This window comes from Limulus polyphemus, unplaced genomic scaffold (assembly GCF_000517525.1).
Source record: "Limulus polyphemus unplaced genomic scaffold, Limulus_polyphemus-2.1.2 Scaffold1131, whole genome shotgun sequence".
In the NCBI taxonomy this organism is placed as follows: Eukaryota; Metazoa; Arthropoda; class Merostomata; order Xiphosura; family Limulidae; genus Limulus; species Limulus polyphemus.
Window position 1 is genome coordinate 94,382 of NW_013666741.1, and position 23,361 is coordinate 117,742.

A 23,361-nucleotide genomic window follows, 5' to 3' on the forward strand; every position below is an offset into this window, starting at 1 on the left:
CTTATGAAGTTTCAAACAATTTCATCCACTAGTTTTATTGTTGGAATGAAATACAGCAAGACTTCCATTGGCTACTCAGAGTGATAGTAGCCCGGTGGTCATAGAGTTAAAAAAAAACTGCTAAGTGGCTTTGGAACATCCCAGCTAAAGAGAGTGATCCAAAAATACTTCTAATTTCAGATTGCTGGACCTTAAGTTCAAGCCTTGAATCTTTGTATACCATCCCTTGAAATGAATATAACCTCTCTTTAGAAAAGCATGGCATGGCACAAAAACAGTTACTATTGTAAGTAATCTTTGACTATGGTAGAGGATTAATGCAAATATGTTACCTTCCCACATCTGGCTTACAAAGATGTAGTGACTATATGCAGAACACCTACATACAAATTTAGAAAATTTTCCTGAATAAAACTAAATAGGCATAACCTTCACTAGTTATGAGGTAAAATAAGATGATATTTCCAATCATAACAGTATGATACTTTACAATAAAATGAGCTCTATCTCCTTATTTTTCATATAACAATAAAATTACAAATAGTTTTTATTCAGTATTTCACTCGTAAAGTTTCCTTGAAAGATACTAGGTAAATTTACCTTGTAAATGTATTATGCAGCTGGTGAATAGAAGTTGCAAAGTTAAAAGCACAATATCCATGGGGAAGGGTGACAATACTTCCTGGATTAACAGTTACACATGGATGTGTCAAAATTGGAGCTGAGCTTCCAAAGAAAGGATAGGAGTATCTACAATGTTATAAATGACAAGAAAAAAGGTTAAGATATTCTACAATGAATAAAAGAGAACACAAAATGAAATAAAATCTGTGTAGAATATGTAGCCAAATTTTGACAAAATCAAGACTATACTAGTCATTAGAAAATGCTGATGAAGGAAATTATATATTGCTTTTGGTTTTATTGATATTTATTAACATAGTAAAAAAAAAACAAATTAATTCACTCTTAAAAATAAAAAATAATTGATGGCTAGTCTGCTTGTAAAAAGAAATATAACACTTTGTAAAACTATAAAACAGTTATGGCACTTAAAAACAATTAATACTACTTGTTTTTATAAAGGCATAAAAAAGTTAAACATAGAATAAAAAATATTGGAAAAATACCAAAAGCATTAAGTTTTTTACTGACTTAGGTATGAAAAATTACTTCAGTGGATTAAATGAGATTCACTATACCTGAGAAAACAGTAAAGTTTAGGTATATTTTGCATTATCTGTAAGGAACGCAAGTCTAATGTGAAACAAAAATGACGAGGATTAAAAGAGTCTGGAGTGCTGGTTTGTTGTTTTTCTGGGCCAGGGGTTGAATATACTTCATCTCCTGAATTGACAACCGTAGCAGCAGTGGTCGTAGTAACGGTATGAATAGTAGTTGTATCTGGCTGTCTGTATTCAGACATGGAACTAGCAAAGACTGGAACAATGGAATCCAAGTTTTTTTCCCCTTCAAAATAAAAATACATATAAGTATGTTAGGTATATACATTTACAAAAACAAATTAAGCATTATAGCTACTTTGGGAAAGGCCACAGTAATGAAATGGTTACAATTCTCTTAAAAACACTGTACAGTCCTGTTTACAACAAATTTGTAAAAACAGTAACGATCACGTGAGACAGGCAAGCAAATAAGCAGGTTACCAGTCTCTCATAAGACACAATGTTTAACACTTCTTGTTGTAATAAATGAACATTACATTTGTACTAATTGGAATGACTACAATGAGTAGTGGGTTGAGTGTATTATATGAGTTACATTATAAGGTTGAATAACAGTTAAGATTTATAATCTAGTTTTTGAATTTCCTATCTTTGTAAATTGTATTGTGGAGTTACTCTCATGCTCACAACTAACCAAGTCTTGGGATAGTGTTTAAGCAACCAGACCTTACCCCCCTTCTTATCATTGTTCTTCAGTTTCTTGTATACCACTTTTTTACCTGCAATTACCTGAAAAGTCAAGACATTTCCAAAATTTTTGGGTGCTACTTCTGAAATTATTTTCAAGTAAGTTTATACTTTTTGTCAGTCATTCTGTAACATATATACACACACACACACACGTTTTTGTTGTGTTCATCCATTTAAGTAAATTCATAATCAATTATTTTATATTATGGGTGATGATTGGGAGGTTATATTGTTATTATGACCTATACTTCTTTTTCATTATTGAAATATTTATATTGTTAATATTTATTGGGTAGTTGTACGTATCATCTTATTAGATTATTATAAGAGTGAAAAAGGTATAAAATCTAACGTTGTGATTTAATGTTGTGGAAGTTAATACTGTGCCTACTACCAGCCCAGCCACACATGATGAATAGTACGACATCTGGCCTCTCTTCTTTACTAGTCCTTCAGTTACTTGCATAACAATGTTACAACAGTTTAGAAGTTAATTAAAAAAGAGGATATCCCCATGCCTCTTAGATGCTATTTCTGCAGTTATCTTCTCTAAGTTTACAGCTTTCACAGCCTGCAAACTGCTATAAATTATTATTTTGTTTTTGTCCTATGTGATTTTAATGCATTTACGAATGATTTATATATAAATGTATCATAGTTTTTATTTTAAACTATAGCCTACTTAATATCAAAACTTAATTTTGAGTTTCATACAGCTTTCTAGCTAGTTAAAATCTAAAGTTTTTGATCTTGTTACTCATAATTTGGAAATTCAGTCCCAAAATTATTTATATTTTCCTCAAATTTTTGGTTTTTGGTAGTTCACTACCTTAAACACAGTAAGAACTCTTTACTGATATAAATTACAACATACTCAGTTTCATAAATATGCTTACTCAATCAGGGCATGGCATCTAACATGAAAATACTCTAGGATGCACTCTTGAACTAAATCAATTTATATGTAAAAGAACTTCATTTTAATTTTACATATAGTGTTATTAGAGCTAGGCAAATATTGGAATTTGCCAATCCATTAATCATTGGGCACACTAATTTATCACTAATCAATTATTCTTACATTAGATTTATATGTGGAATAAACAAAATAGAAATAACCAGAAAACTTAATTTCGAGTACTTGGATTCTTTTTGTGAGTTCTGACACTAATCAATTAAGCTAAAACAACCTTTGAATTAGTTGAAAATGAGAAATCATAATGGCAATACTTCAAGTACTTTGATAGTTGGAATTATTGAAAACAGTAAAAATCAGAAACACTAATTTCAATTAGTTGATTAGTTTCATAAAATTAATTGACTTAATCATAATTTTAATTACTGGCTAGTTAAATTAATCAAAACAGTAATAATCAGAAATATTATGGTTACTTGATTATTTTTGTCACATTAATCATAACTTCGATTAAAGGATAGATCAAATAGTCGAAAATAGTAATAATTAGAAAAACTAGTTGATTATTTTCATGACATTAATTGACTTAATTAAAATTAAAAGTTAAAACATTACATCACAAATTAATCAACATATAATTCAATTTAAAAATCCTTAAGTTTCAGAAAACTTTCTCTATAAACAAATGAAATGCTTCTTATTTCAGGACAAGCAATAAAAATGAGTTTGTTAGATTTATGTGAAAATAAAATGTTACTCTACACTAACACACTTACTTTAAAATTTGACATGTATTTTACAGAAAGAATTATACACTATATCCTAGTTCTTAGAAGACAGACTAACTTCTAATACAGAAATGTAACGAAATTCAATTAGTATAAATGTCTAGGGGTATAAAACACACAACCTAAATAACAGTACAAATAGCGCACATGTAAAATACAAAAATTAACAGATTTACTGAATATCTTTATTTCAAAGTTCATCCAGGAATATTAATATGTAGATTTTGTGTAATATATTCAGTTTCACTTACATATGAACATTACTTCTGTCAATACTTTAGACAGATACCCATTAAAACTCATCATTCCTTTCTTAGGCAAAGAAAGTTTCATACTAATGTCACAAATTTTAAGAATAATTAAAACTTTCTATCCACAGATTAAAATACAAGTGATTTTAAATCACCTTTCAAGATTAACAATTTATTCAGGTCTAAAGACCTATTACCTACTCCTATACATTCCCAGATCACGTATAAATACACATGGTGGTTGTAATGCCATTTACACTGGCAAAACAATATGCCAATTAAACCTGCAAACATATGGGAGTATCAAAAAATCAGAACTGGAAAACAACTCTCAAAACCTCCAGACACTACATTTTGCACACATAATGATAACAGCAACCACCAGCACACATAATGATAACAGCAAACACCACATCTTGATTACATATTTCAAAATCATCTAATATCAAACTTTTAATTTAAAAAAGTTTACTTATTATAAATGAACTCCAAACTCTAAATAATAACATGACTTTGCTACATTTAAGTTTGTTTTTAATAACGTGTATAATTCCACAAAAAAATCTAATATGGTTACAACTGTCACACTTTATACCTATCCTATTATTTTTTAAATTAATTTTATCCTTTTATGCTGTATCTTATTTCCTCTTTATAAAATGTTGCAACTTTAAAAACTTAGAAATCATTATATCTAATATTTTAACTTGTTAATATAGTTTGTTGAAGGTGGAATATGTATATTCTGAATTAAATGTTATCAACCCACACGTGTCAAATGTTTGTTGCCATCATACAATTATTCACAAGTTTAATAACATTTGATAAAGCATTGTACCTTTCTACCAAATTACTAAGTTCTAGCTGGAGCTTAAAACTCTTCTGTCATATAACCAAAATCAAATAATATTTATTGAACATATTATTTAAACATGCCAAGAAGGCAGCAAGCAAATTTGTCCTATTTGACTGCTGAAAACATATCATAAGAAGTTACCATGCCAACAAAGCCACCAAAGCAAATAATCATACATACATTGTTCATGAGATCACTCTTATATTGTTGTATGCAATAACAATACTTTATATCTTGGGGCTTTCCCAAACAATTGCATTTTATTATTTTTACTGTTTTCCAATTTAATTTCACCTGACAAAAAGCTGTTCAAAGACATGGAAACTTTGTACGTCAATAGAAACCTGTATATTTCAATGTAGAGTTTAGCCTGTAAGTTTCTTGTGCAATAACACATACACTTAAACAATATCTAAAATAATAATTGTTCTGAATAATTTTATTTGTTGTGTCACATGTATCTGTAATCACAGGGTATGTTGTTACAAGTAAATCATGAACCTTTTTTTTTTTTAATTTAGTTTGGATTTTCAAGAAAAAAACTAATGAGAAAACAAAGACAAAACAATTTTAATAACATACATCACAATATTCCATTAACAGTTCTGACTGCCCTTTAAAACCAGAATATTTTCCCCAAAATTATTATTATTTTTATCATTTTGCACTAGCTTTTCCTAATTTAGCAGTGATAGACCAGAGGGAAGGCAGCTAATCAACACCACCCACTGCCAACTCTTGGGATACTCTTTTACTAATGAATAGTGGGATTTATCATCACATCATAATGCTCATATGGCTAAAAGGGCAAGCACAGTCAGTGTGACTGGGATCTGAACCCAGGTCCCTCAGATTGTGAGTTGAACACTAACCACCAGGCCTCAAATATTTGGTAATGGAGCCCAAAATGCAAAAAATAAAATACCTGGACCTAGATTGATCAGTATATAAATAGCAATTGAGCTAATCAGGTATAAGTTGATGGAGTGTCTTTATAACCCTATATGAATGGTACAATTTTTTTTTTACAGTTAGATTCAAAATATAATTAAACAAATTTATTATCAATTATGTTAATAAATTTTGCATCAAAATGTAGCTTATAATTCAAATTTTAATGACTTAATTAATTTCAGAAAAATATTTAAATAAGCTCTCAATCTTAACTTCTCTGTAGCATGTGATGCTTCTTGGGTCCAAATTATCCATTTTAAGGTTTCTTTTTTCCCATATACAATATTCTTAATTTGTCATCAATCACACACTTGTACTATAGTTATTGCTTAGCCATAATGTAAACTTATAGCCTCCAAGATTTTTGCTTTATTGTCAAACCCACATGCCACTCATCGTGTTTTTCAAAAATATCAATAATTCCCTCAGACATTTGTTATTGCATTATCTATAAACAACAGAAAGAGCAAATTCTAATTTACACAATTTGTTACAGGCCTAGTTTGTTTCACTGTTTGCTTTTATGGTGTTTGGCTTGACCAACTGATAGAATTTGTTTAATATTGTTAGAAAGTTTTAAATTATTTAGAAAGCCAGTTAAATTATAATAGTTACAGGACATTCCATTTTTGTGTGTGATAATATTCTGTTTTTGAAACTGCATATTTGAAATACAAAATAATAATACACTGGACCTCCAACAGTTATAAAAAGTGGACCTACAGGGCTTCATTGTCTATAGCAAAAGGCCTAACTGTATATGTTTTATTTATTGTTACAAAAGTAAATATAATGTAAAAATAAGAAACTTATTAGGTGAGACAATAAAACTTAAAAGAAAAAATTAATTATAAAAAATGTTCATGACAATTTCTTATCACATGCACGTTGCAATGGGTGATAATAATTCAATTGTGGAATTCTTGTAACTCAATTGTTTGTTTACACAAAGCTATAAATGACTTTTGATATACTCTAAGAGGGTTTAAGAGTAGCTATACAAATAAAGCTAAATGAATTCAGATTTGAAAAGCCTGTTAGCTTTGACTGTAAAAATAGTGTAATCATCTGTTATAATGTGCAGTCATTCTAGAAAAGAAATGGGTAATTTAGATTTATTTTGTATTTTAAAACTTTTCCTTTTACTTACATTGCTATTTCACTATCATTAGTGTCCTGGTAGAGAAAACAACACATAAAATAGTTTTACTGAAAATACTTTTCATATTCATTTAGGGAATTGTAGAGATTATGTAAATATGAAAACCGTAACAGGAAAATACATCTCAACATGATAATCACAGACAAAACTTTAATACAAATACTTTATTAAACATACTTGTAATACTTAACAAAAGCCTATCAATTCTCATGAAGATATACTTAGTAAATTTGGAATTATAGTAAACATTATTATTCACAGCTTCAAAGAAACTGGGTTGGTGCAAAGCACTAATGCTGTTCACATAGGGTTAACTGCAAATATTTGTTTATTTTATGTTAGTTTTATGACACATATTATCTTCTTGCTGTTTGGTGGAAACATGCACAATAATTAGGTGTGTTTATGGGACAGAGTGTGTCACATGAGTGTGGCATGTTACAAAGCAGGTATACCTACACTATGTAATCATGAAATGTAATATTTCTCACGTCTGCCACTTTATTAACACTGTAGTGTAAATCTAATGCGAATATTGATTTTTCATATTTTGGAGCATTCACTCTTCATTTTGTATGTTTTACCTTCAAAATGCAGAGTGTTGTGCACCAATGTGTTCTACTCCATTTTTAAGTCCAACACATAACTCTGAGCACAAAAACATCACTCATAATGCTCAACAGACATAAGTGAATATTATAAATGTACATTTGTGTGAAAGACAGCATTCATTTAAGTTAGTGCTGTATAGTATATAATGCACATAATAGAAAGCGTATATATATATATATATATATTAATTGTTTCACGGTCTTATTGGTGCAATCTGCCTTGAGAGCAAAATTACACCATTGAATTAAAAAATTGTAGAAAATAAACTTGTAGTCCTTCTTCCACACATTAAAAACTACTGCAGATTAGAAATTTATTCAATAAAAAAAAAAGGTTTTATTTATTTAATTTTATAAATAAAACCTTACAAACTTCTGGTTTGATATAAGTGAGCTCCCAATGAAATCATCAGTGTTTATGAATTTCCTGAATTTTTCCAAGCATAATATGGCACTTGTATCCACTTAAGAGAAAAGTCATGACAGTCTGAAAAAAAATTGCCTAAATTGCCAAGAGTTACCTCTGATATTCAATACTACATTATTTATAACCAACAGAAAGTCAAGATTTTCATCTATCAAATGACTTGTAATATTATGTTGTTTCTGTAGAGAGAACTGTCAGTTTTTCTTTCAGTTTAAGCTTGATTCCCATGGGAACACATTGATAAGCTAAAGTGAAGTTAAAAAGCTAGAAAAATTGTCACATTTATGGGGTGTTGTCTGCTTTTTGCACATTATTATTCTATGTTCTTTGGTGTATTACTTAAATAAATAAAAATTATTTAGTGCTACCATTAGTCTAAAAAAGTAAGGTTAAATGTCATCAACAATCAACAGCAAAAAAAGAAAGACCCAGGTAAGTACATTTTTCTTGTTTTCCATGGGTATTTTTATGTACTATTATAAAAGTAACTAAAATGTAAAAGTAGGAAACTTTTATTTTAGTTAAGGTTAGATTAGATGAAATAAATAATAATAACATAATAAAATATTTTCATGATGTAGCTTACAAGTAGCTGTATGAAACATAACTTCATAGTGTAACATGAGCTGAACATTCACCAAGTGATTTACAATATATAATGTCATGAACAGTAGTTAGACAGGGTTCATAGGGCAATAAAACAATAAAATTTAAGTATACATAAATGTACATTGTTATGAGTTTAAAGCTATTTAGGACTAACAATAGTAGTTTCATATAACAATTTGAACTCATTCTAGAAAGAAAAAAAAGGATAACTTAGATATCGTTCATTTATTTTTTAGTGGTTATGAAGTCAGTCAAATTGACTAACCTCATATAAAATTAGGGTAGACAATACATAAAATATAAAGTTTTACTCAAACAAAACGTTTAAAATTTATTTTGGAGGTTTTAGGATTACACAAATAAAATTTGAGATGTTTCAGATGAAAAAAAAAGTAATCTTTAATTTTAATGTGGAAATCACTTAGCACTTACTATATATATATATATTTCTGGACAAATTTCTAGTAAAAATACTTTATTACCAAATCTGATTTTTTGCGTACAAAAGATTTGTAATGTTTACTGAATGCCTTGAAAGTTTTGTGAAAATACACAAAATGTCTTAAATGTTATAGTGTGGAAACTAGAATGAGTAGAAAATGGTTATGAGGTTGGTTGATTTGATCGACTTTGTAGCAAGGAAGTTAATCTGCTCAGAGAGTTTAAAAAAAAATATTTTCTCAGACATGAACAGAAATACTGATCTACATTATCTAAACACATATAAGTACTTAATGGAGTAATGCATAAAGGTGACTCTCTTAATCATCTTGTTTCACTAGAAAAAGAAAGAAAAAAACTCCTGATGGTGCAATGGTAAACAGGAGAAAATGTGTTGTTTACAGTTTTAAATTTTTATCTTCATTCTACATTATCCATAGTAATAAATTATGTTAAGAACTTGTTACTGTAAGACATGGTAAGTGAAACTGAGGTATCACTATGCTTTTTATCCTTAATTCAAGTTGTGGAGGATACAGAAAATATGTCACTACTGCAAAAAAAGAAACCAAGAAATAATCAGATACAAATGAGATTGAAGCTACATAAGTAAATGTTTCCTTAAACTGCATCCCTAGGTGCTCTATACTTTTATAATTGAAATTCTCTGATAAAACAATGCAACTTAAATTTATCATTTTCACATTAAGCGAGATAAAATATTACTAAAGCATGTTTGACTTTTGGTAATCAACATGCTTTTCTTAGTTCATTTCTATCTAATTCTAATCAGATGTTCCTGTGATTGCCATATGCAATTCCAGCACAAGATTAGCAATAAATTAAGTTCTTGAACAAAGACTTAGCAGTATAAAGTACAGTTTAACTGACCTTTATGATCATTAGTGTCTGTTTCAGTCTCCTTGCAATTGTGTTCTTGGGCTTTACTTGGAAAATTTTTTTCTTGTTTTTCTAACTTCTGTGATGGTGAAATTGAGAATTCTAATTTTTGATAACTTCCTTTGCTTCTGCTTGGACTAATATTTTTATTTTTCACAGTTCCAGATGTTCTCTTAATTGTTTCTTCAGATTGTTTGTTCTGATATTGATCAGTGGCCAAGATATCTTTATTTGAGATGTGTGATTGCAAAGTCTCATCCTGAGATCTTGATGATTTTTTGTCCAAACTCTGTTCATTAATTGTTTGTGGGTTTGTTTCCTGTAAAATCAAATAACCAACAATGAACGATTAAATTACACATGAAACGAAACATCAATGAAATGGGCAAAAATAAGCACATGCATTAAACCATGTCATATCAAAATATTTTTATAAACACATATTCAAAAGACCTAGTGTAATTTTCAATAAACTACACATAAAATGAGCAATTATGTAACCATATACTACATACATTAACTGAAAAAATTATATTAATACTACTGACATAAATCTGCTTTAAGGAATCATAGAATAAACAATTTATATGCTGAATTAATGTGGTTAATTTGTGGCCTTGGCTTATAAATGAGTAAGCTCTCCTTTTATGCCAACCACTGTTTTTCATGAAAATAAAGAAACTTATTAGCTAGCGAAGGAACTAATGTGGAACACATACCCACACCACCAATCTGGAGACAAAGATTCCATTAAATACCAGCACAAAGCTATACAATGGGCTATCTGTGCTCTGCCCACCACAAGTACTGAAGCCCAATTTTTAGCATTAACAAGTCATGAGATTTACAGGAACTAATGTGGAACACATACCCACACCACCAATCTGGAGACAAAGATTCCATTAAACACCAGCACAAAGCTATACAATGGGCTATCTGTGCTCTGCCCACCACAAGTACTGAAGCCCAATTTTTAGCATTAACAAGTCATGAGATTTACAGTCGAGCCACATTGTTTAAAAGGAAAAATTATTTATGCAAACCTGAAAATTCAAATATTTTGACACTACATTTAAATGTTTACATTAGTTGAAAAAATGAATATGCAACTTATTTAAGGACATTTCAAATGTAATTTTCCTGCACTCCTAAAGTGAAATAAAGTAGGTTTACCATAATTTCTGATAATAATGTTAGCAAGACTCATTCTGTAGAAATCTCAAATAGGTAACACATTTTAACAAAGCTATTAACCACATATTACAAACTTAAATATCATTATGATGTTTAAATATGATAATTCACACTATACATTCATTAATAAGATAAATATATATAAATTCACACAAGCAAAAAGGACTCACACTACTTGAAATTCAAAATAAAAAGGCGTAGTCATCTTTTTTCTCTGAATTTCTATACTTAAATTGGCTTTTTTTTTTAATTTAGGGACTTCATATTTGGTCTGAATCTGGAGAATCTTTTATAAATATTAAAACTGAATGTGAGATACCTTTGAATTATTATAATTTTAATTACTATAACTCTTATTAACCCTCTCACAACAGGCATCCTTTACTGTGCATGTCACTAGGTTTTTAGTGACTTACATTCCAAATTTAATTAAACTACTTTTTGTTTATGTTATAACAATTAAAATAGTATAAACTTGTATAAAATAGTCCTATTTTAATATTATACATGTTTTAAGTTCTTAATTTAATAAGGTAAAATTTAAAAAATCCTGAATTTACCCTAGTGCGACAAATAAGATGTTTTTTCTCTAGGTGTCCCCTCTTCTCTAATTTATTCAGCACTCCTCCAATAAGTATGAAATTTAACATAAATTACTCACTATACAATTGTCATTGCTGAGACAAAGCATAATTTTTATAGCCTTCAATCTTGTTTGGTTACAGAGCTATCAACTAGAAAATCAGACCCCTCTTGCAACACCTCTCTTTCAGGATTTGTTGATAGTTCTTTCTTACATTTATTACTAAATTATTCATAACCAATAGAAAACCAAGGTTTTCATCTATTAAATGATGTATTATATTACACTGTGTTCTGTACAGAGAATTATCAATTTCTCTCTTAGAACAAGCTTTGTTCCCTTGGGAAAGATATTGACTAGTTTGCATAAATTTGTAATGGCTCTTGTCACATAGTTAGAAAGCCAAAAAAAATTCTAATACTAATGGGACATTACTACTATTAGTATAACAAAGTAGGGTTAACTGTCATCGACAGCAAAAAACAAAAGGTCTATGTAAGTAGCTAATTTCTTATTTTCCCATGTGTATTCTTTATTTATTATTATAAATGTAACTAAAATGTAAAAATACAAATCTCTTTAAGTTAATTAAGGTTAGATTAGATAAAATTAATAATAATAATAATAATAACATAATAACAAATTTCACAAGGTACGCATGCAAGCAGGTCAGAGTAGCTCGTGGGTAATGTAGTTCAATAGTGTAACATGAGCCCCATGTTTCCCAAGTGATTTACAACTTATAATGGTGAGAACAGTAGTTAGACATGGGTTCAAAGGGCAATAAAACAATAGTTTAAGTATAAAAAGATGTATACTATTATGAGTTTAATGACACTAAGGATAAACAAATATAGTTTCATGTTAGAATTTGAAATCATTATAGAAAGAAGAAAAATAGTAATTTAAATTTTTTTTTTTTTTGTCGTAGTAATGAGGTCAGTCAAATTGACCAACTTTGTATAGAGTTAGGGTAAAGAAACTAAAAGATAAAATATAAAGTTTTACTGGAAACAAACATTTGAAATGTATTCAGGAGGTTTAAGAAATTACATAAATAAAATTTGAGATTTTTTAGATGAAGTATTTTCAATCTTAGCATGAAAATCACTCTGCGTATGGACTACTAAAAAAAAACTTGATATATTCACAGACAAATCTTTTATAGTTTATTAAAAATAATTCACTAAAAATATCATTTTTGTATGTGAAAGACATAATGTTTACTGAAAGTCTATCAAATTTTGTGAAGTCATATTTCTTACTAAAGTATTTCTAATAAAATAAAATAGATTTGCCCATGAATATATTGAGTATTTGTTTTCAATAGTCCATGTGTAAAGTAATTTTCATGTTTAAATTAAAAATACTTTTCCTCATCTCTGGGATTACACAAAGGAAATTTGAGATTTTTAAAAAACGTTTGAAATGCATTTAGGAGGTTTTACAGTAAAACTTTATAGTTTATCTGTATTTTTTCTACCCTATCTCAAAACTCGATTGGTCAATTCGACCGATCTCGTAACCACCCAAAAAAATCGAAATAAACCTAAATTAACCTTTTTTCTTTCAAGAATGACTTCAAACTACATTTGTTTATCCTAAGTAGCTAAAAGTTTGTAACATTATGCATCTATTTATAATTAAATTTTATTGTTTTATTGCTCTTTGAACTGTGTCTAACTACTATTCGCACCATTATAAGTTTTAAATCACTCGGGAATGTGCAGCTTACGTTATGCTATCGAATTATATTACCCACGAGCTGCTCGAGTGCGTGCCTCATGAATCATTTTAATTATATTATTATTATTACTTATTTTACTTAATCTAGTCTTAAATAACTTAAAAAGATACGTACTTTTAATTTTTGTTACTTTTATGATAACAAATAAAGAATAAATATGAAAAACAAGAAATAAAGTACTCAGATAATCTTTTTTCTTGCTGTCGGGTTTTGAAGAGAGTTAACCCTAACTTTTTATACTATAGATAGTAGTGCACTTAATAATTTTTATTTAATTAAATAATGCACCAAAGAATGTAGACTTATAACGTGCAAAAAGTAGACAAATTCACTTATCTCTCAAAATTTTCCTGGCTTTCTAACTATGCGACAAGAGCCGTTACAAATTCATCCAAGCTAGTCGTTAACTTTCCCACAGGAGCCATGTTGCTACTCTGAGTGAAATTGATAGATGAAACCTTGACTTTCTATTGGTTATAGGTAATATATAATGAAACTGTAAGAGAGAACTATCAACGAATTGTGAAAGAGAGGATGTGATAGGAGGGGTTTGATTTTCTCTTTGATAGCTCTGTAACCAAACAAAATTGAAGGCTATAAGAATTATGGTCTGTTTGAGCAATAACGATTCTATAGAGAGCATTTTACGTTTAATTTCGTACATTTTCGAGGGGTGATGAATAAAATAGGGATGATGACATGCTAAGACAAAATATGTTGCATGTTACACCAGTGGAAATTCAGGATTTTTTAGATATTTCCTTTTAGAATTAAGAACTGAAAACTTGTATACTATTAAAATATGGATTACTTTCTGACAAATGTTGTGTCCTTGGATGAAGTCAATAGCATAATACTGTTGCATTTTGTGTCTATATCAGCTGTTGTATGTGTTCTCAAGACATTGTCTGTAGACCTTGCTAGCTTGGAAATCCAAATGGTTTTTAGGATCTTGACAAGGTACTAGTTGATCCATCAGATTTCTCACTTCTATTCTTCTTGGGCTTGACTCACCAAACTAGTTGCATTATTCTCTATGGTTAAAGGCAACTCTTATCAGTGCCTGATATGCATAGGTGTCATACAGAGGTAACTCCCAGACTGCTCATTGCCATCATTATCTATCTTTGCCATCCTATGCTTTGAATGTGAGAGGTAACAAGTAGAGGTTACTTTCTATATTCATGTATTTGAGAATGCAGATGTAACTGTCACCTTGGCTGGCAAGAGCTCTTAGTTGAGAAGAGTACCTGCTTTCTTGCTGTACTCTCAGCTTGTGTTCTCACATTAAGCTTACCTTTGTCCTTTTCACTGTAAGTTCTACGTGGTCTTTGGAAATAATTTTACAGGATTATGGTTTACAAATTTAACATCAAAGAGGAAATCCAGTGGAGTTGAGAAACATGTTAAGAAAGAACCCTGCAATAAAATATACTTGGTCATGGCACCAAATTGCATCTTAATAACTTATTCTGTGGTATTCAGAGGTAAATACTGGAGCCAACAGGTAAGTATTAAGTCTGTAATCACTGAGGTTGGAAAATATTTGGATGTAGAAGAATAATCAAAGGAAAGTGAAACTAATGCAAATGTACAACAAATAATAAAAATCTCTATTAACACCAACAGTGTACTTGTCTGCTTCAAGATTAATTATTTCAGTGTACAGTTGGTTTAACTGGACTCTTGCTGTAGCAAGAAGACTTCTTTGGATTGAGGTAGTGTCTGTAACTCACTTTAAAGCCAGATCAAAGTTATAGTGCAGTATTTTAGAATCATAAATTATCCAAGTTAGATATCATTTTCCTTATGCATATTCAATGGAGAATAACTTCCTGCTCATACCAACTTATACAAACCTTTGTACCACCTCTCCACTTGGGTATGAACCACACCTAAGGAGAGTGATAAGGCAAGGTTTAAAGCAGTTTATTGCCTAAATACATCCTGTTCACAAGAAAAATAATTAAGTTCAGAACTTTTTATGTTTTTTTTTGACAAATATTAATGGATACATTTCAATAAAGTTGTATTTATTTTTATAATTATAGAAAGGTCAAACCTGGGATTTTTCAGTTATTACCAGGTATCTTTATTTTTAATAAAACTTTACATAAGAGGATTGTTAGTTGAACAGAAAGTTGCTTTAAAGTTGTATTTATCGTAAAAAGCAGAAGGTAATAGTAGATGAGCATTAATCTCTGAAAATAACTAAGAAGCTTTCTTAATGAGCTTTTTATGTAGGATCTTTGGTTATGTTAATGTTTTATGTTACTTGTTTGTAGACCTACTTGGCTATCAAATTATTCAAGTTATTATACTAATTTCAACAGTAAATTTTAAGCTGTTGAAAGTATTTCTTTAATTCAAAAGGCCTTGGGTGGTTAGAGTAAGTGGGCTGGAATGTATAAAATGTGTTTTGATATTGTCCAATTTTGAAGGGATGTATATGGAGTACACGAAATATGAGTGTAAGAGGAACATAGATCTTACAGATAGTGGAGTTTGGTGAATTTATTAATTAAAGCTTAAAACCATGACCATATATTTAGATGTTAAAATAACTGTCCATAGTTCTTGAATATACTTATAAGATTAGTTCCTTATATAAAGTTGAAGTGAGACCCATGTTATAACAGTATATTCAATTATTTTGTATCCTATTATTACAGAAAAAATGTTCAGGTGTTAAAAATGTGCAAAGAAGAGAACTTGGAAAGACAACATATTTAGAAACTTGAGATATGAAGACAAAATGTTTAAGTTTAAAGCCAACAGGTTTATATATTGAAAATGAATAGAGGCTTAAAAAGACCTATTTGAATGGTGAAATGATAAGGGACTTAAATATCAGGGGTATTAAATGTATGCTGTGAAAGATAAAATCTAGACTTTTTCTTATTTAAACCAGTGTTTTGTTAGAGTGATAAACTTATGGAATGGTTTGATAGTGATATAATTTCTATTTATATACTTTTAAAAGCTTGTTCTAGACTTATATGGACATATTTATGTTAGGCTAGTAAATTACTGATTATTTTGATAGCAAAAGGGGTAACCTGCTCTGTCCAAATGGCTCTCTATCGCCTTGTTTGAATTTGTGTTTTTATTTTGTCACATAAATTTAGCTGAGTATTGTTTGAATTTATATTAGTGTGTCTTCTGTTGTTAATTAAAATTTTTGTAGTGTTTTCTGTTTACTAGCATAACTATTGAAAAAAGTTTGTTTATTTTAAATCATTTTAGGGCAAACTGACAACATTTATGTTGGAGAAAATGGCAGAACTGGCAATTTCAGAACAGTAAGTGTAAATCATGTGGTGTGATATGTAAGATCATTAGGCTTGAAAGTCATAATATTCTCATATGTGCATAAAAAATTTACATGTTTGAAATCTACATCTCATTATATACTTTAAACTTTAAAGTATTTATATACTGGCAGAGGCCTGCAAAACATTTACAGTTAAATTAGTATCTTTATTGCAACAGTACTTCTTTAAATACAGGATTTCCAGAATAATACCAAAGAATAATAATTTCAGACACAAAATCTACAACTCCATTTATCTTAGGCTTAACATTAGTTAAATCTTTATTAACTCTTTAACTGCACCTATCAAGTACACATGATTCTCATATAGCTTTCTATGGTACTCTACTCGGGTTTTCCATCGATCACTGCTCCTACCAAGTAGACTTGTCTGAGCAGCTATTCAGTGCTGAGATCTGTCGCCTCTTTGGCCCAGTAAATGTTTTCTTTATTCTACTTTATTTGAAGTACTTACATCTTCTTATGTCTGCTCTGTTCCAGTGCACGGGTGAATGAAATCAATCATTGTGTCTAGCAATGGAAAGAGAAAGCATTGTACTCTTACAGGAAATGAAATCTCTGAATTATTTACAACTCCTGAATCTAGTTTAGAGGAAGATTCAGAATTTGAAATGGATGAGAAATATGAAGAATTAAATTGTGGCAGAATGCTACAAGTTCTTCAAATACTTATAGAATGATAGGTTTCTTTTTTTGTGAGTGTAAAACACTTAAATACACCAATATTTTTCTTCGTTTCTTAAAAATTAATTTTTTATTCAGATTTTCCATTTAGAATGTTAGTGACCAACAATTTAACAAGTAGGTTTAAGTTTCTGTTTTAGCATCCTTAAAGTTTTTACATTGGTGACTAAGTACTGTTGTCAAATTTCTAACATTGTGTATAAGCATTTAAAGTCATATTTGAGTATCATGATAACACAATAAACATTTGTTGTGTGACCACTGTTGTTAATAATATCTTAATCTCTTGTATTTCTCGAACTTAGTTTTATCTCACCATGTAGGCATTATAAAGTGTACATTAAATTTTTAAAGAAACTTGGCTTTTAGCATATATTAACATTCAGCAGGTGGACATGATTGAGGGTGTGTAAAAATGTACATCCACAGATAAAGTGTTCAGATTTTGACCACTGACTTGTAGTTATTCACTGACCTGCACTAACCCAATAGATACAGTGATGTGATTTTCTGACCTGTAAAATAAAGTGAAATACTTATCGTAATTAATAGCAATAATATATTCATGTTAACAGAGAAAAACAATTGTAAGGTTCTATATTTTACATTGTTTAGAAGTAAGAATGTAATTTGATGGTTTTTCTTTCTCAGTATTTTACATGTACTGAATAAAGGTGGTGGTTTTATTTTCAGATCAGAAATATTTGACTGTAAAGATGTAGCGGACATACCTCATTTTATTTTAACCCAGTTTCAATGGTTAGACAAAATTGTCAACAGTAAAGTAAGTAGTTTCCATTTACAATTTTTTTATTTTCTTAAATTCTTGATATTGTTATATTTACACAAGTTGTGGTCCTAATTCTTATAAGATTAGTTCTAAATAGGTAACAAATTTCAATATGTCAGGTTGCCCAAAAACTTATTTCTTATATTTCTTCAAAATAAAAGGCACTAATTTTTATGTGACTTTGAAAATGTGATGCATTTTGCCTTATTTGATTTTTCCAAATCAAGAATAAAGATATTATAATATGTGCTTCCTTTGTATGCTTGTTCAAGCTAAAAAGGAAATATATAGATTTGGCCATCTGTCTTTGTTTGCCTACATATGTATGCATTTGGATCAAAAGTTTATTTCAGGCATTAGGAATAGATACGAGGCTTGTACATAAAATATAAACAGTATGAAAACCTGGGTTGTGTTAATGTACAAATCCACTCTACCATCTTCCCAGGCTAGCATAATTTACTTAGACTCTTAAAATATAGGTGAATTTGCACATGGATGGGCTAGGCATCCAAAATGGGGAAAATATTGGTCCTTATAATGAAGAAATCAAATAGTATTTTTGATCATGGTGCGGCTGAAAAGTCTGACAAACTGTAAGTTGAGCTATTCCAGTTAGACACAGACTTTTCACATGATAAGGGACTTCCACTAGTTTCTATGTGACCCAAATGTTTGCTAAACAGAAGAAACAGCAATAAACATCTAACAAGTTGTCAGGATAGCACTGTACAGCTAGAGAAAATGCTATGGACACTGTGGGGCTGCTTAGAGAAGTTTTTGCTAATGATTTAGCTCATAATGAAACTAAAACCAGTAGGATGGTAATAGACTTAAAAGTTTGCACTGATAGGAACATATTACCTAAAGATTTTTGTGCTAGTAGTAACTAAAATCAAAGTGTAGCCACAGTGTGTAAGGATATTCTACTTTACCATTTCACAGAGCTTTTGGGAAATTTTGACATTTCAGAAGCTGTTATTTGGTCTAAAGAACACCAAAAACACTGATCAACCATTCCAAGGAGATGTAATAAATTCAATCAAATGTCTTCTACTGTAGAAGTTTAATCATATTTTCTTTCTTTATTTTATCAGTACAGTTTCTGTATAATGGGACCATAGTAGCTTTATCCTCTTAAATTAGTATAAATATACCTGTTTTGAACTCAAAACAACATATATCTTGTTACATTTATATATAATCTAGATTTACTTTTCTATAACAACCAGTGCCATTTTTAAATTTCTTTCTGCACATGTTACTGCATTACATTCAAAATTTTATTAAACCATTTTACTCTCAGTGTATTTTAATGAAATTATTATTACCAAGTACATTATTATTCAAAGTTTTATATTATCTAAGTTTTTATTCCTTTATTTCAAGAGAAACCTCTAAAATAATATTTAAAACTTGAAGTTTGATATCTCATTACCCGCTCACAGTTTTATGATTCTCAACTTTAAAAGCTGATATAGAAGAAACTGTAAAGGTAATGTAGACAGTATCTCCGAGACATTCCAAGTACAGTATGAAAGGTTGTTTAACAGAAATTCAAGTACATTCCACAATGCTAAATTTTTCAAAAAAAATATAATTGACCCGTGATCAAAAAAGGTTGCCGACTATCTTTATCTACTATTCACAGCACATAATCCAGAACAGCAGTGAACATAAGTGGCGACAAAATACACCCTTGTCTTATGCTAGTTTTCATTTCAAACCAATTATCTTTTTCCTTACACAATCACAGATGCTTTAGTCCCTCGGTACAAACTTTTGATAAGTCGTGTGGTATTAGCTAGTATTCCATAATGTATTAGCATGCAACATAATCTTTTTTTTTCCATACTAAATCATGCTTATTTAAAGTCAACAATTGAGATATGTAACAAGTGCCAAAATACTTTTCTTTCTTCTATATTATGAAAACACTGATAACTCTTAGATCTATAAGTATTTGATAATTGCTAAGTTGCGAGTTGAAAAAATAAGCTCACAAACTTTAGAGATTTAGGTATATAGATTGAAAGAAGTGGAAAATAAGTTAAATGTAAGTGTAAAACCCCTTTTACGTAGGACAAACATGGAAGTGTTGGACAAAAAATTAGAAATGCCCAGTGGAAATGGGTTGTTAATATTCCCCCTTTGGCTGTTAGAACTGCTTCAGCTCTTTATTGTAGGGCATCTCCAAGTTTGTGAAAGGTATGCTAAGGACTTATGTTTCATTCCTTGAAGACATAAATTGGCAGGGAAGACTTGGTCACTCGTGATGATAATCAATGGGATTATCACCATGTCCTGTGAATAACCTTTGATACAGTTCCTGTTGTAAAGTCAAGTAGTTGTACAAGTTGGGTCACTAAAACACCTGTTAATCTGGATCTTACAATCTATCCTCTTGGAAAGTCACTTTGTTGATACATGCATTTTAACTAATCTGAAATAGAGCTTACATATGTTTATATAATACAGATCACTTATCTAAGAGGTCATTAAAATAACTGAATATACAGTCCATTTAACCCTATCAGCCCAGGTACCCTTTACTGCACATGACAAGGTTTTAGTGTCTTACATTTAAAATTTTATTAAACTACTTTTTGTTTATATTATACCAATTAGAATAGCATAAAATCTTAGCTCATGCACATCCAGACTTCTGGTAAAAGAGGAGGGCCCACCTTGAGCACATACAACAGTACAAATCACTATTTCACTATGGTTATAAAGTGAATCTATTAACCCCACAAGTGTTAAGGCAAAGGAGGATCTGAATCATTTCCTCAAATGTTTAATGAAATTAATTGACTCAGTGACATGAATTTAGACAGTTCAGTGCTTAAAGCCCCAGAACACTTAAAATGAGAAGCAACTCAATAGCTGGGCATGCTCATTACTGAATTATGCTGAAGATTTAACTAATAAAGCAAAGAACTAGTTCAAGGTTCAAAGGCACAGGTGGCTACCAGAACTTGTTCACTTACATGGGTGATATGAGTAGATTGCACAGAAGGGCTTTCCCAATTAAGTAACCCACAGACCATAAGGAAACATCACCATAAAGTTTGTGAACTAACTGTTATGCCAACCCATGCAGAGCAACATATGGGTCTTAGCAACACGTAATCTTTAACTCAGACTGTTTCTGTGGTGGAAGTAGCTTAAGAGATCACCTCAAACCAAACACTGGAGCTGAAGAGGAAGTGGCTGGTGAAAGCTATTGTACATGATTCTCATATAATTAAATTTCAAAGTTCTAAGTAAACATCAATTGATGGATCCACTGGCACAAAATCATTGACTCAGACAAATTTTGGAAAACAAGAAAAATAAAGAAATCTTTCTACATCAACCCAATAAAACCTTCATTAAATAGACTTGGGACTAGAAACCAGCAACTTATGGCTCACATTGATTGAATTCACACTTAGTGACTCCACCAATCATAGCGCATCCACCTCAATCCATCTGATACTATACAAGGTCTGCAGTAGCTTGTACAAACTGACCTGAAGATAAAAATGACATTTGAGCTGCATAGGTAAATTGTATAGTCACCAATATATTTCTACAAGTGTTTCTCTAGTAGGCAGTTGCTGTCCATTTCACAGTCTACTTAGCATTTTTCTTTATAAGTTCTTTAACATATGGGGGTAAAAAAAATTCTCCACTATTACAAGAAATATCTCAGCCTCACATGATGTAAATTCCACTAGATGCAGATAAAACGTTTGAAAACAGAAGTAAAAATGGTTCTTTACCTTACTTGTGAGTGTTACAAGTTAACTCTCTCAACATGGGCTCAGTCAATTTGATGACTATGTAACCTCTTTGTACTTGTTTAAAAGTCTTTAAAGATTTAATAGATTTAACCCTTTCCAGATGGGTCTCGGTTGAAAGGCCATGTCATCGTGTTTGTTGATTCGCATTCAAAATTTTATTGAATTAATACTTCATGAATTTATGTCAATAAGTTTGGTATTAAACTGTAGATTATAATTCAAATTTTAGTATTACACCACACTCAATTTCTTAATTTAAAAGTAAAAAAATATTAAAAAACACAGTTGAACATCGATTTTTGTGTGTCACATGGTATGTTGAATGCAACACTGGTTCAAATTAGATGTTTGTGATGTCAAAATACTAAGTCTACAGTTTCGTACAAATCAGGAACTCAAATTACTGATATTGACAAGCTAGAATAAGAGCCTCTTATCTTTTCAATTTGCTAAAATAAATCAAATACAGTAGCACCCCGCCCACCTCTTTCCATTTTTGGAAATGCTCCCTTACATACACTTCCTTCTAGAAATCACATGAATAACCAATCGAAAGCTGAGAATGTCCCCCTAGTGGCTTTCTCAGCCATTTTCACATCCTTGAACAACATCTCTTTCTTTCAAACCAAGATTTCAAGGAGGTAGTTTGTGTCTTTAGTCTGCTCAAAATTTCATATTTTTCAGACTGAAATACAGATTAGTTACTAAGCTTGATAAATTATAGTGGAATTCTGTGGTATTGATATAGTAATGTATGATTTTTTGGTAATTCAACTGTATATATAAAAAAAAATATTTTGTTTCATATCCTCCACATGCAAAATTTTAAAAGGGTTAACAACGTACGTCAAGCAGAAACCTAGTACAAAGGTCGTAACCAGAAGAGAGAATTGTTTGCTTTACTTCTTTATTTACTGTTCTATGTTTTAAGAAAAATAAGTTTAAGAATTTATTTCTAAATAGCAATAATCTATATACATATATAATGTATAATAATTGAAATGTGACTGTATTTTACAAAATACTAATCTACTAAAACACAGCCAAAATAAGTTACTTTATAGAGACCAAAGGTCAGTTTTATATTATTGATACATTAACATGAATGCACGTGCACCTCGTCATTGTAACTCCTGTATTTTTAGGCCGGCATGGCTGAAAGTTCAATATAATAAAAATAATAAGTATATATAAATGTATATGGTTATGAGATTTGAGCTATTTAGTCCAAACATTTATGTTTTCGTGTTATAATTTGTAGTCATTCTAAAACAAAAAAGGTATAACTTATATTTATTTCCTAATTCTTTTAATGTGGTTACAAGATCGGTCAAATGGACCAAACCCATACAGAAATTCTTTACTGAAAATAACAGATAAAATATAAAG

At 30.0% G+C, this 23,361-nt stretch overlaps 1 protein-coding gene across 2 annotated transcripts in view; it reads right to left on the reverse strand.

Annotated features, from left to right (window-relative positions):
* LOC106462276 (centrosomal protein of 120 kDa-like) overlaps nucleotides 1-23,361 on the reverse strand; it is a 148,972-nt gene that overhangs the window by 68,219 nt on the left and 57,392 nt on the right. For both annotated transcript variants that reach the window (XM_022389480.1, XM_013922178.2), the window contains exons 7-9: nucleotides 9,844-10,171; nucleotides 1,203-1,470; nucleotides 601-750 (exon numbers count right to left, since the gene is read on the reverse strand). In XM_022389480.1, the coding sequence (XP_022245188.1) occupies nucleotides 601-750; nucleotides 1,203-1,470; nucleotides 9,844-10,171 (746 nt within the window). The remainder of the gene's footprint in view (nucleotides 1-600; nucleotides 751-1,202; nucleotides 1,471-9,843; nucleotides 10,172-23,361) is intronic.